The sequence below is a fragment of the Lactuca saligna genome, chromosome 4 (genome assembly GCF_052625555.1).
Source record: "Lactuca saligna cultivar CGN05327 chromosome 4, ASM5262555v1, whole genome shotgun sequence".
Taxonomy (NCBI): Eukaryota; Viridiplantae; Streptophyta; class Magnoliopsida; order Asterales; family Asteraceae; genus Lactuca; species Lactuca saligna.
Window position 1 is genome coordinate 158,108,017 of NC_136420.1, and position 14,538 is coordinate 158,122,554.

The 14,538-nt window shown below is 37.9% G+C and overlaps 1 protein-coding gene across 1 annotated transcript; it reads right to left on the reverse strand.

Annotated features, from left to right (window-relative positions):
- Nucleotides 1-793: 793 nt before the first annotated feature.
- On the reverse strand, nt 794-2,145 carry LOC145042992 (peptide deformylase 1A, chloroplastic/mitochondrial-like). The gene is made up of 4 exons (XM_078991520.1): nt 1,632-2,145; nt 1,391-1,480; nt 1,237-1,304; nt 794-1,156 (listed from the first exon to the last, which is right to left on the reverse strand). Exons 1-4 carry the CDS (start codon nt 2,118-2,120, stop codon nt 916-918), a joined length of 888 nt encoding a protein of 295 aa, XP_078847646.1. The 5' UTR covers nt 2,121-2,145; the 3' UTR covers nt 794-915.
- Between the last annotated feature and the right edge of the window lie 12,393 nt (nt 2,146-14,538).

The window sequence follows — 14,538 nt, forward strand, 5'->3', positions numbered from 1 at the left end:
GCATCACCTGTAATCTTGTTAGACTGATCATACGGTGGAAGTAAGATCATTTCCAACAATTTCAACAAAAATTAAATAAGCACTTGTTGATTACGCTCATCTCATCCCATTTACCTGAAGTACCTGGTTACCATAATATTTTAGTTGAACACATTTGTATTTTATTGGTATTCTGTGTACAAATAGTAACATTAATGGTATTTTTTGTACTAAAAAAACAACAATGGTATTTTTTGAACATTTGAAAACCGGATAACCTACAATAGACAGTAAAATGGTATTTTGTGTACAAAAAAAAATAATAATGGTATTTTTTGTACACTTTTGAACTTCGTTACCTTTTTAAGTTATTATCCCAATAGATATTGACCATACATCCTCCTTGTTTTTGAATTCGTTTACCCAACACCTTTATATTTTTCCATGCTACATATTTATGTTTTTTAAGTCCAAACGTGCCAAAAATGATCAACAATCACTAGACTCTAAAAATTACTCCTATAGCATTAGACTGTCAAGAGGCCGAAAAGGCATATGCACAGTAATTCTAACACTCTTTTGGTTAAAAGCATTATTTTGGCGACAAACTTGCTTGTCTGTCTACACATCAAACATCACAAAAACATCTTTTCATACAACCCGCTTATAAAATTAAAATTGAATTATAAAGCAATATGTTACATTGTACAACCTAAATCGATAAAAAAAAAAAAAAAAAAAAAAAAAAAACCGATATTTCAAAGTTACTCTTTGCCCCACAAGACTATCATGTTAGATATAAATAAGATACAATCCACAAAAAGAGCCAAATCCACATCAGATTAAAACTCCTACGATGCAAGTATATTCAAAAGTCTCATTTGAAAAAAAAAACATAAATCTACTACAACATCTTGAAAGCACAACCACAAAATGCTATCGAACACCCAATTTAGGGCATCCATTAGCAAGAGGCAAGTCCAAGTTCTCAATTGTCCTAAATGTTCTTTTCACCATTTTGTCGACATACAAAGTTCCCTCTAAATGATCACACTCATGTTGTAAAATACGAGCCTTCCATCCACATGCATCCACCTTCATGGGCTTCCCATCTCGACCTAAACCCCTTACCTCTACCTCTACAAACCTTTCCACCATTGCTCTATATCCATCAACACTGCAAAAATCATGCCATCAACAAAGAATCATCACAATTTCCAATGTGTTTCATTGTTCAATTACTCAAATCCAACTTACCTTAAGCAGCCTTCGTAAAAGAATGCAGATTTGTTGCTCTTCTTTCTAAGTATTGGGTTTAAAATAACCTAATTTGTCAAGAATACAGTTAGAAGAATTTGGATTCATAAGGTAAGATTTTGGAATACTCAAATTTGTTGGTGAATTGGGATACCAAAAGATCAAAAGGACGTCTGTCTTGTGCCTTGTTCTCTTCCTCTGGTGCATGAGCGATGTATTCTTTAAGATCCTCTAACACAATAATCTGATTATGAATTAGTTTTTGGTTACAGACGAATGATAATGGCGTAAATTGACATTAATTTGGCGTGAAACATGAATTCAAAAGCCAAATAGGAATGGAAGTTGTATAAAATGATCATTGGAAAACTGGAATTTCGATTAAAAAAACTGACTTTTAAAGGAATGCCAATTTGGGGAGCAGCAAGGCCAACCCCAGGTCGTCTCCTCATCACCTGCACCATATCATCAATAATCTTCTGGATACGATCCGACCCGATTTCTTCAGGCGAGACTTCTCGAGCGGGTTGGTGAAGAACCGGGTCACCGGCTTTCACGATACAGGGCAAATCTATAACCTTCTTCTTCTTCACCAACCCACCTAACCAACTTGATGGATTATGAACAGTGGAAGGAGAGCTGAAACCTCTACTAGCCGTGATGAAGTCCGCGTTAATGGCGGGGTTGGAGGAAATAGTTTTATTTTGGGATTGGGCAATTAGGGTTCTAGTGTGAAGAAACGGAGTGGTTCTGCCGAGCCTGAAACATTCACCGGTGAGTGGCTTCGACGGGATACGTTGCGACAGCCGTCGCATTACCTCCATCACCATTGATTGAGTAGCAATTCGGCGCTGGCATCGTAGCATTTTCATTAACCGGATCATACATTTGGGCCTAAATGATTTAACCCAAGATCTCTAATAGACAAATCCAATTACTCATTTTTGGGTGGATATATTTAGTCATTTAGGAGTTTAAAATGACTTTTATCTAAAAGGATCTATGAGGGTGGAAAAAATAGTTTTTTTAAAAAAAATGTTTGGATTAGTTTTTAATGGTAAAAGTCAATAAGTCGATAAGTTAAAAAATGTTTGGCTAACTTATTGACTTTTGCTTGTTTTTTATTCTAATAAGTCATAAGTTATTTTAAGAAGTTACAAATTGTAACTTCTTCAAAATTCATTTTCAAAGACTAAACCAAAAGTCATTTTAAAAGTTCTTATTAACTAGGGAAGAACCCCGCTTTGCGGGGTTGGAAGCACCCAAGAAGACGACATGATTGGAAATAAAAGTATGTTGCTACTTCTTGCAAATAGACCTTTTACTTTATCTATACATCCAACAATAAAGATGGATTCATATCATTTCATTAAAAATTCCGATGTCTTTTCTTGAGAAGATAAGACCAAGAAGTTGAGGATATCCTCACACAAACATGAAATCATCATCAAATTCAGATCCTAAAGAAGTAGACACCCTTTTGGACCAAAGTTATTGTTTTCATTGCTGCTCTGCTTATAAAAACAAATGAGACATAATAGATTATTAACACTCAGGAAAGTAACCAAAACGTATAACTATTCGCTTTCTATGTTCTTGAAGCCTGAGTAACTGTTACATGGGTATATACTTCATACACAAGTCGCAAACTTTTTTGGAATATGTAAGCAAATCTAGGTCCACTTTGACAGGAAAAATGGTCAAACTCAAAGTTGGTCAAACTAAACATTGTAAAAGTAGAAATACTTAGTAAACTCTTAACAAAAAATAAGTTGCTTCCAGAATATAATATTTTTTTTAATATTGGCAGAAATCCTGAAAATAACCACAAAAGAACAATTATGGAATGACTAAATGTGCAAGTTGTTGTATTCAAGTCTCTTCTACAAATTGGCCATGCAATCGAGTCCATCACCGCCACCATCATCCTAAATACATACGAAAACTAAGATTACAATCCACATGAAATCCAAATAAAGAAAGTTGTGAAGTCTATTTTTTATAGTCATGATATCACATGTATATGAGAATAAGTATATATTGTACTTACTCATTCTACATGTTAGACAGTTTATTGAGGCGCTTAAAGACTTTTTACCAGTACTTAATACAACGGTTTGTCCTTGCCAATCAATGAATCGCCAATGAACCACTTGAATGTTTAGTAGCCATTACTACTTATCACAACTAATTTATATTAAACAAAAACAAAAAGTATAAAAACCAAGAGAAATTTGAGAAAGACGTTAACAGTCCATTAGCAAACCTCTAAATTGATATGTTTCGCAACATATTATAACTGGACATTATTTCTTTTGTGTTAATGAACTTTAATAGGACATAACTTAATAAGTTAAATTATATGCCAGTTTGTAACTTGCAGAAAAAATTAATAATATACCTTCAACTAACAAATAGATTTCCGTCATAAATGGATGCGATACATGGTATTTTTGGATTAGAAAGGGAAAAAGACAAGAACTACAAACATACTTCATTGATAAGCGACATCTGAAACGGTTAATCGAGGTTTGGCCGGCTGCAAATTGAAGTTAAATATTATCAACAAACGAAGTGTATAAGAAATTCGTTACCCTATAAAAAAAATTAAAAGGATCATGTCTGATTCTTGAACTAAAAGGGTAAAAAGATTTATTTTAGTTTACCAATGACATTATAGGCATTAGCTAGATCAAACAGAACCATGGTTTCTTTCCCTCTTACCTTGCCCGATCACCCAACACAACCAATGAACAAAACCTGCAAAAAATGTATTAGTCGGTTGGTCCCAATTTGTAACATCCCGACTCCAAGAGTGCAAGTTCGGGGTTCAAAGTGTAAATTTGAAGGGCAACTCGGCGAGTCCATGGGTGGACTCGGTGAGTAGGGTCGCGACTCAGGTCACGTGTTAAGTGGCCAACTCGGCGAGTCCAAGGCTGGACTCGGCGAGTAGGCGCTGAGTGAAGAAAACTCTAATTTCAGGGGATGAGCCCTATATAAAGGACATTATACCCTATCCCCGGCCTCCTTACCTTCCCTTGAAGTCCAGAAAACCCTAGAAGCTTGATTGTGAAGGATTTGAGTGCATTTGAGCTTTGGAGAAGAGATTTGGAGGAAGATCTTGGAGAGTTAGGAGGCTTGGAGCAAAGGGCTTTGCTTAGATTCGGATTTCCTTGTTGTTGGGGCTTCCTTTTGAGGTATTATCTTGTTTTTGGGCTGCTATTCATCTAGATTCACCATTTTGGGATGTGTGGGAAGTTTAGCTTGTGGTATTTAGAGTTTGAAGGTTAGATATGAGGTTGCTACCTCAGATCTGGAATGGAGAAGGTCTAGAGTGCATTAAAGTCCCTGTTATTGAGTGTTTGGTGAAGCCATCTTGTCCCAAACCCTAGCCCTAGAGTGTAAAATGCCTAGATCTCTTTGGATTCATGTAAAGTTTGCCACTTTACGTGATGGAAGGGTTGTAGAAGGGTAGATCTACGTTTTGGATTGATTGCGTGGCCTGGAAGGCTTCTGTATGGGTTAAGAGCTAATGGTACTCGGCGAGTCACAAGGGTGTACTCGGCGAGTTGCTTGAAGGCGGGCAGGAACTCGACGAGTTGGAAGAACAACTCAGCGAGTTGGTTGAAGATAGCCTTGGACTCGACGAGTCTGTTCTTGGATTCGGCGAGTCTGGTCTTGAGGTCTTAGCCTTTCCTGGTTAAGCTAAGAATCGGTGAGTCAAGGGATGACTTGGTGAGTTGAAATGGGTCCTTTTCAGGGTTGGAGGACTCGGCGAGTCACCGGGATGACTCGGCGAGTAGAGTCAGCCATAAGGTTGACTTTGACTTTGACTTTGACCAAGAGTTGACCAGTTGACTTCTAAGGGCATTTTGGTAATTGTTGGCTTTTGTTTTGAGTTCAGTGTTGGTACTACCCAATGGTGGAGATCGTGTTGTGGTCGGAGCATCTCGGTCTTATCTTTCCAGTCAGCAGTTGCGAGGTGAGTTATCCTCACTATATCAACATGGTCTAAGGCACCAAGGTCGGCCCTTTATCGGATTGTAATCCGGGTATTGTTGTTATGTTGTTGTTTTACTATGTTTGCATCCTGGTAGTTAGGATGGTATTCGTTAGAGACCTAGTTAAGGTCGGTATCCTGGTATATAGGAAGATGCTATGCTAGCGACTGGTTAGGTCGGTATCCTGCTTAGAGTATGTTGTGTTACGTGATCTGCTAGATCGGCTTGATTGAATGTGAATTATTATATGATTGTATGTTTATGTGCACATGGTTGTTTGACTGGAGTTGGGTTGAGGTGGGACCTGCTTTGTGCTGTAGGCCAACATACCGAGGGCAGACCGGTTATTCCGAAGGCCCAACGAGCGGTCCGGATAAGCTGTAGGCCCCACGAGGGCAGACCAAATGTGTTGAGGCTCGGAGAGTGGACCAGGCCAACTGAAGGCCCGATGCGGGCAGACCGGTCATACTGTAGACTCAGAGAGTATACCAGGTGGGTTGAAGGCCCGGTGCAGGCGAACCAACCACACTGCAGACTCAAGGGACATGACTAGACTCGGAGGGTGGACCAGGTGGACTGAAGGCCCGACACGGCGGACCAGTCACACAGTAGACCCGATATGCATGGCTGTTCTGCGATTTGTTGTGATATAGCATGTTGTGTGTGTGGTATATGTGGTTGGTATTTTGGGGGTATCTCACTAAGCTTTCGGGCTTACGGTTGTTGTTTAATATTTTTCGGGTCTTCAGGAGACTGTGGCAAGGCAAAGGTGTGATCGTACCGCTCCTCGTGTTTATGTTTTATGATATGGTTCTGGGAATACTCTGATAATAAATGTATTGAAAACCTTTTTGTAATAACATTATTAAAATGGGTTGTTTTTGAAAAGTTAAAAATTGTTGAAATTTTTGGTCGTTACAAGTTGCTATCAGAGCCTTGGTTTGAGTGAATTGGAGGAACATTCGTGTGAATCCAGTCTCAAATCAGGGAGAGTTTTTAAAAGAGAATTTAAAATGGTTTTCAAATTAAGTAAAAGGAGGACGCGGAGGTACGATCAGCCGGAGCCAGTAAGTAACGCCAAAATACCATATATGATATTTGTTTTCGAGCTTTGATAGAACAACATGCTAGTACTAGGCTAGGGATCTTCAGGATTTCATGATAATGTTGCCTGTCTTATGATGCCTGCTAGCCTAGGGTTTCCCTCAATATGAGATTTCCAGTGTTCCTCTAGGACTGAGGATTGAGCGCTTGTTATGTATATTTGTCACTAGGGTGTTGTGGTAGTACTTCATACAAATATGGGTAGGTGTGGAAGGTAGTATGGGCCCATACTACTGAAAGCATAGGACCCATACGTGTATCAGGGAAACCATGACCTCTAGGGTTGAGTTGGGAGATGGTTCTCGGGTTAGTGGGAAGTATCTTAGACTTTGTGGTGTATTTCAGTATGGTGGTCACGAGGCATGCTGGGAGTGGATTCGGGTTGGGATCGGGAGTAGGAGAAGGAGGTCAGGGCAGGTCAGTACTACCCGAGGTTGTTGCTCAGATGAGCACGGGCGAGTTGGATGCTAGGATTCGTGGCATCCTGCACGATAAGGTTGCTGCGTTGTTTCGGGCCGAGCTGCCGGAACTGTTTGGGTCGATCAAGACCGCCATGGTTGAGTATTTTGATGAGTGTTATGTGGATCTCGCAGAGACGGCTGCCACGGCAGCTAAAGCGGCTGTAGCAGCGGCAGGGGGAGGAGCTGGTAGAGGTTTCCAGTATCGGGACATTGATAATACGAAGCCCCCTACTTTTGATGGAGTTCAGGACCCGATTGTTGCTATTAGATGGTTATCAGACATGGAAGGGTGTTTCTTCATGTGCTCATGCCTTGGTGATCAGAGGGTGAGGTGTGCCCTAAACCTGTTGAGGCTTGGGGCAAAGGATTGGTGGAGATTGACCACGGGGTCATATTCGGATGCACAGAGGGCTGCGGTTTCATGGGATCAGTTCCGAGAGATGTTTAGCACTCGTTATGTTCCGCGGGTTGAGAGGGAGAGATTGGCTCAGGAGTTCCTTGAGCTGAAGCAGGATTCGGAGTCGGTAACGGAGATCACCAGGATGTTCACTGAGAGGGCGATGTTTGCCTCGAGTTTGCTTCGGAGCAGGCTCAGATGTCCCGATATCTGAGTATGATCAAGAGGGATATCAGGCAGTTCGTGTCTACGCAGAGGTGTGAGACCTTGTTAGAGTTGCAGGAGGCCGCCAGGCGGCGTGAGTTGGAGATTGAGTTGCAGTTGCGAGAGCAGAGGCAGGTTCCGGTGCAGTCGCAGCCGGCACCGAAACGGTCTAAGACCGTCGATTCTAGAATGGGAGATCAGAGCAAACACACTTGTAGGAAGTGTGGGAAGGGTCACACCGGAGTTTGTAGGTCTGGTAGTGCATGCCGCAAGTGCGGAAGGGAGGGGCACTACGCGAGGGATTGTCGGCAGGCAGTCCCGGGTCGAGATTTGAGGATCTGTTACCATTGTCATCAGGTTGGGCACTTGAGGGACAATTGTCCACAGCTTGTTGCGGGACCGGTGCAGGTTCCAGCACCGGCTACATTGAGGATCACGGGTGGAGGTCAGGGTGGAGCGGAGCCCTAAGGGCTCAAGGTCGTGCTTTTTAGCTTACAGCGGAGGACGTCAGGGCAGTGCCGGATGCAGCTGCGGGTATGTTTCTTCTTGATATCTTATTATTTTATGATTATTGTGGAATGTTGTTCATTTGCTAGTATGGTTGTGTGGTTTTCGGTATTGTATTCGTTGATTTTTGAGGGTTATGGCATGGTTATGATGGGTTTTGGTCATAAGACATCCTATGTGCTCATACAAACCCTAATGCTTGGATCTAGGTTTCTCTATTGTACATGCTTTGAATCCAAGACTATAAACCCTAATTCTAGCATACAAGTAATCATATTAATATGTAATTAGGTTTAAGATCATACCTTGATTGTTATGTAGCAATAACAATCCCAATTCCTCCTTGAATTGACTTTGGAATGCTTAGAATCACAAGTGTCACTCCTCTAATGGCTTACAAACACCATAAGCAAATGGAGAAGGTATAAAGAGAGAGGTAAGAGGTTAGAATTCGTATCTAGGACCTCTTGGGAAAGGATACCCGAATTCATGACCCTAGGGGTGTTTATATAGGTGTAGAGATAGGGTTTCAGTCATTATCCTTATCTAGTTGATTATGCATTAAGCAACCAATAAGATAATCCTTGAATCCTTATCATACTCGAATTCTAAGGCTTTCCAACCTTAAATTAGTCCACCATATAAATAAGATAATCCTTACCTTATTTTGTAACTATCACATAATTACAAATCAGCCCCTCTAGTTTAATTAATTACATTTGATCACAAAACTAATTCTTAATTAATTATTGACCAATATTAATTAAACAAATATGATTTCTCCTTTAATATATTATTCTTATAACATATTAATAAATCATATTATCCTCTCTCTCTTTATTCATTTCTCCAATCAAGTTGCTTTGGTGAAGGTAACCCAAAAGGACCATGCACCATCGGGTCAAGTACATACCAAAATAGTTATGGACTTAGACACTAATCCAACAGTCTCCCACTTGGATAAGTCTAACAACTATTCTGCGTATGACTTCAGATCCCGATCTGCAATCGTAGCTTTCCAAAGCCGCTGTCAACTCTGATCATATCAGATACGCGTGTCCTTAGATAAGGGATCATATATTCCTCCATTCTAGATATCGTATGAGATATGATTTCAAATCATTCTCTTTGTACTATATCTCGATTTACGATTTATGACGACAGACTAACTAAACAAATCAAATTAGCCCTAGCCCGGCCGAGCATTTATGTATGTCATCACTAAACCATCGAGGGGCCCAAAGATATCGCTTCTATCCTACTTTGGATAAAAGGAACGGATAAACTTTGATACAATGCTCGCTTGCACTTACTCACCGAATTACACACAACAATATGTTTTATAACACCAAGTTACTGGTGCGTTTACATATTATCAATGTGCAACCGATTCGCAAGATACAACTCACACATCTCGGTTTCAAGAATATAAGATGTTATCGTCTCACTAATCACTCGTAATACAATTCATGGAGTGATCCAAGTGAGCGTGGGTTTAATCCAATGCTCAAATCATATTCATAAGCACTCATGAACGTTGCAGAAAACATTTACTTATGTCTAATACTCTTCTAGACAATCCACACACCAATTCACGACAGTCTTCATTCATATCTACTTCCAACCTATGAACGACTGTGGCCCGTTTGAATAATTCGATTATTCTTAATAAACTCAATTATTCTGGAAGTCAAAACATGCAAAGTGAAACACAAGAATAATACTAATCCCATATGGCCTCAAACCTTTGAGTATAAACAAAACACGTTTTATTTATCACCATATCGATTACTCATTATTTGTCGTTTCGGGTAATCAACTTTTTACTTGAATCATTACACTTGTCCCATGCTTCTACCATGCACACAATGTTTACCTATGGTTCTTACTTTTGTGAAATAGACCAATTGAACACATTTCCAATCATTGTCATTTCACAACTCCAAATCCATTTTCTTAAGTGTAAGAAAATCAAATTCTTGTTACTTATAGAATATACTAGATTCTAACACTTTATGCAACGATCCTTTCGTAATGTCACTGCACCAAAGTCTCAAAGACTATTGCCAATGATATTACAAATTCCTCTATTGGAGATTGTTACAAGACAATTCCTTAGATATGATGTCTCTCACTCAAAGTACATTCCTTTGAACATCCTTTTGCATAAAAGTTTCTAATCTAGACATAGATTTTCAATATTTACTTCCCAATATGGACACGCTTCCATATTTTCCATATGACAACTAATTTCTTAATAGAATCTTATCTATTCGTAATGATGTCGATATTGTCCATCCAATATGGAACCATTTCCATAATTTCCAATACTATACTTCCAACTACTCACAAGCGACCAATCCTCATCGAACTTTGGATTGTCTTTTGATAGTTGTTTAATTATTTAAGTCAAAACCGATTCTAGTCCCTTTTCCCTCTAAATGCGCTAGACATTTGGAAAATTTTAGAATGGTCAAACATTAAATCATTTGCAATCGATCCTATACTCGAAGCGTATGGGACACGACGCATAATGTTTTATTTGCTATGTTCTCAAAATTCGAATTGTGAAGAGGAATGCCGTAATCATAATCGAAACTTTAAGAACACACTATGTACCCTTGACTAAATTTATTAACATTCCACAACCTAATCCTTTAGATTTGAAATGAAGCATAATATTATCTCCCTTAATTATAGCAAAACAACCTTTCAACTCTTACAACTTTGCAAAGTATGATTCTTGTTTTCTATAATTAATATTGCCAACTATGCAATACGTGCCTTAATAATCATACAATCATAACATTTATGCTCCCACTATCATGATGATTATTATAAAACATAACACTTATGCTCCCACTAGCTTCGACATGTATTCATAAACATCTTAACTTTCAGAAAAACAATACTTATTGAATTTCTTAAGTTCATGTTTCTAATACTTAGTGCTTTGATAATATTTTGTCAAGACTTCTTGAACTTATACACTTTTGCCTTAGATAGTTCATATGTGTGTCTTAACAATTAAGACTAATTGCCAAACCTCACAATTCAAATTATGGAAAGGGATACCGTAACCATAATCGAATTCAAGAATGCAATTTTACAATCACTATCTTTTTAAAATCTTTCTTAGTGAAAGCATTTTCTCACAATCATTTTCATGAAGGAGGAAATCTTATGACACTTAGATCTAAACGGTGTATGTGTTCCTATCCATGTGAATTTGTTAAAACCAAAGTTTACGACAAATTCATAACTCATATGGATCGAACTTTCTTAATCTTGATTTCTTGCCTTATGGTAGCACAGCTGCCCACCACATCTTCCAAGTAGTTAAGCAGCTCACCTTTTTCCTATCAATGTACTTTCCATTGATCAAGGTCCTTGCCTTTTATGCATTCAAATGAGAACTCATAGGACTCATATGCATAATTAACTCGATTGGATTGGCACAGAAACAAAATAATATCTTCACGATAGGTTGTAAACCTTAACTCGTGTGCTAGTGATGATTGATAAGGTTTATTTGATTTGTTCTTGAAACTTTTCAAGACTATTAAGACTCCCACTGGCTCCTTGACATATATGATTCTCTTATCAAAACATTTCTTGACAAACAAATATTCAAGAGTTAGTGTAGCTTTTATCAAAACAAAACACTTCATAATTTTGGTCTTAGTTGGTCTTTGTCTTATCCAAGACATCACAACTTTCCACAATTGATGAATGTTATAAACCTTCTTAATACTATTCACTCAATGTCACAATCTTGACTTTAAGACTTGTTTTGGAACGAAGCATGATTGACTTCTTGATTTGACCATTTCTTCAATCTTTGATTCCTCTTCTTGGACATACAATTGTACCAAGACTCACTTAGAGGATCAATTGAGATATGGTTCTTAATCATTAAGACCTATCATAAAGCATAAAAGCTACTTGCCCTTCTTCTTAGAATGGAGAAACTCTTATCTTTCTGCCTACTTGATTCTTCTTATTCGTTTTGCTATTGATCTAAACCTTTTAATCAATTCAAAATTACACTTAATCTTGTAAGTGTAATCATATTTACTAAGCCTTTAGTAAATCATGACGAATATCTTTGTTATTCTTATGGTGAACTTGATCAACACTCAACTTTGTGTACTCGATCTCCTAGTCCTTCACTTGACACTTTGTCAATGAATTAGTCCAATTTCCAAATACGAAATTTCTCATTCATCGTGCATCCACGTTGCATGATTCCAAGTTTCTGTCCAATTGAAACTTGGGCGATGAGAAACTCTCCCTATTTGGTAAATTCTTGACATTTCCATAAATAACATAACTAAGAATCATATCCATTCGTTGTAGAAATATGCAAACATCAATTTTCACATAACGATTTCATTGCAAGGAAGTAAACAAATAAATAAGTCAAACAAAATTTATTTTATTTATAAAAGCAGCGGAAAAACATTTGTCCTTACAATGCAAAATCTATTGAAAACTATATAAAAAGAAAATTTCTAACAACTCTATCATAACTATCTAAGCTCAAAATCCAATCTTCAAGTCCATGAGATCAAGATTCATCTCTTGTGATTAGATTCATCTTGCTCTCTTATCAAGCTTCCTTTCTTTTCACCGATCCTACAAAACATTCAAATGTAATCTTATCACATCATGTATTAAGAATCAATGAATAGGAACTTAATGGAGTTAGATAGTGGATTCTTACCTAAAGCGTAGTCATACTTTTGACTCTCCCATCTCTTAGATCTCTTAGGTAGATAGGGCAACTTTGTCTCCAATGCCCCTTCTCTTGGCAATAAAAGCAAATTGACTCCTTTGGAACAACACATGGAACTACTTCAAACATCGCCTTTCTCTTATGATCAAACTTTTCGATCATTGCATGTCTTTCATTGCCATTGTCTATATCCATAGAGGTCTTGAAGGCAGATTCACCAATCAACTTTGCTTTTCTATTGCGCCAAACCATTGTTGATTCAACAGCAATAAGCATGTAAGTGAGATCTATAAGGGTCACGTCGCGGTTCATCATATAGTACTCTCTTACGAATTCACTATATGAGTTAGGAAGCGATTGAAGAACCCAATCAACAGCCATCTCTTCACCGACAACGGATCCCATCATTCTTAACCTATCAATGTGTGACTTCATCCCTAAGACGTGTACACACACCGACTTGCCCTCTTTAAGTTTACTTGCCAAAAGGGCTTGAATGATATTGAACTTTTCAATTTTACAATCTTGTGGGTTAGGGAGAATAATTGGAGGAGGAGGAGGAAGTGAAGCATGATTACTTGTTCCTCGATCGAATCGTGGAATATCATCTTCATGTGGAATGCTTGTTCCACGGGATTTGAGAAGACCATAGTTGTCGAACTTTGACATCGGGAGAAAAACGAATTCAAGTTAGTTGATTGATTGAGTCCTTGATAAATCACCCAAATGAAAATCCAAGGCTAGGACCCAAAACAATATCCTACAACTCGGGAGAGGGATGCCGTAACCCAAATTGCAGAACATTTGAAGGTAAGTGAATGACGATTCACTAGTTTCCACCATGAAAAACGAAAAAGAAATTTAAGTTTTAAATCTATGAAAACTCCTAGATCCTTTGAGATTCATTGAACATTTCAATGGCATGTTTAAATCTCGATATGCCCCTCTTGTTTGTGACTGGGATGCCGAGGATCACAAAGCAGGTGTGAATAACCATGCAAACTACATGGTGCCTTCACATGTTACAATCACCTATTCGATGTGCCGGTAAACCACACACGCTCCACCAAACTATGAAAAACATTGAGTCACCCTTTGCTACCTTTGCTTAGAACCATTTAGTGTGCCGGTTTACCACACACGCTCCACTAACGTCTTCGCAAGGGCACAAAGTGTAATTTCATGGAATTGCATCAATTCACTTTTGCCTAAGTAACTAAGATTGGGAATTTGAAAAACATTTAGTTACTTTGTATTTCATTATACTTATAATGGAAGGTTTCGTCCTATCCTACCCGTTCGGCTAACGACCCTCCACTAGTCAAGAGTGCGGTGGGTAAGAGTGGATACCTATTCAATCGCCATTTTATAGGCAATTTCCTTAAACACCCCTTATAGACCAGCTTCGTGAATGAGGCCTACTAACGGTAAGCTGACTTTTACTCATACATATATATAATGTTAGACTTTTAATGTTATATATAGTATAGAGTGTATTTTATACTTTTAAAATACTATATGGTTAACTTTAACAATTACACTTTTAATTCAATTAAAAAGTTAACCTAAACCTTTATGGATTTATTAAATCTCTTTTAATTATACTCCTTAATTAATTAATAAAACCATAAGGGTGTGATTTGAACTTTTCAAAACTTTACTAGGGTTTTAGAATTTAACATTCTTAATTAACCTTTTAACCAACTTTTAAATTCCAAAACTTGATGGCAAGTTTTGAAACCTTTTTCAAAACATTAGGGTTTTAACTATTTAAATTTCAAAACTTCAAAACTTTTGGGTTCAAATTTAAACTATAAAACCTAAAGGGGAAAATATGAAACCTTTCATAACAACAAGGATCAAATAACAAATAATTTTAAATTAACATTT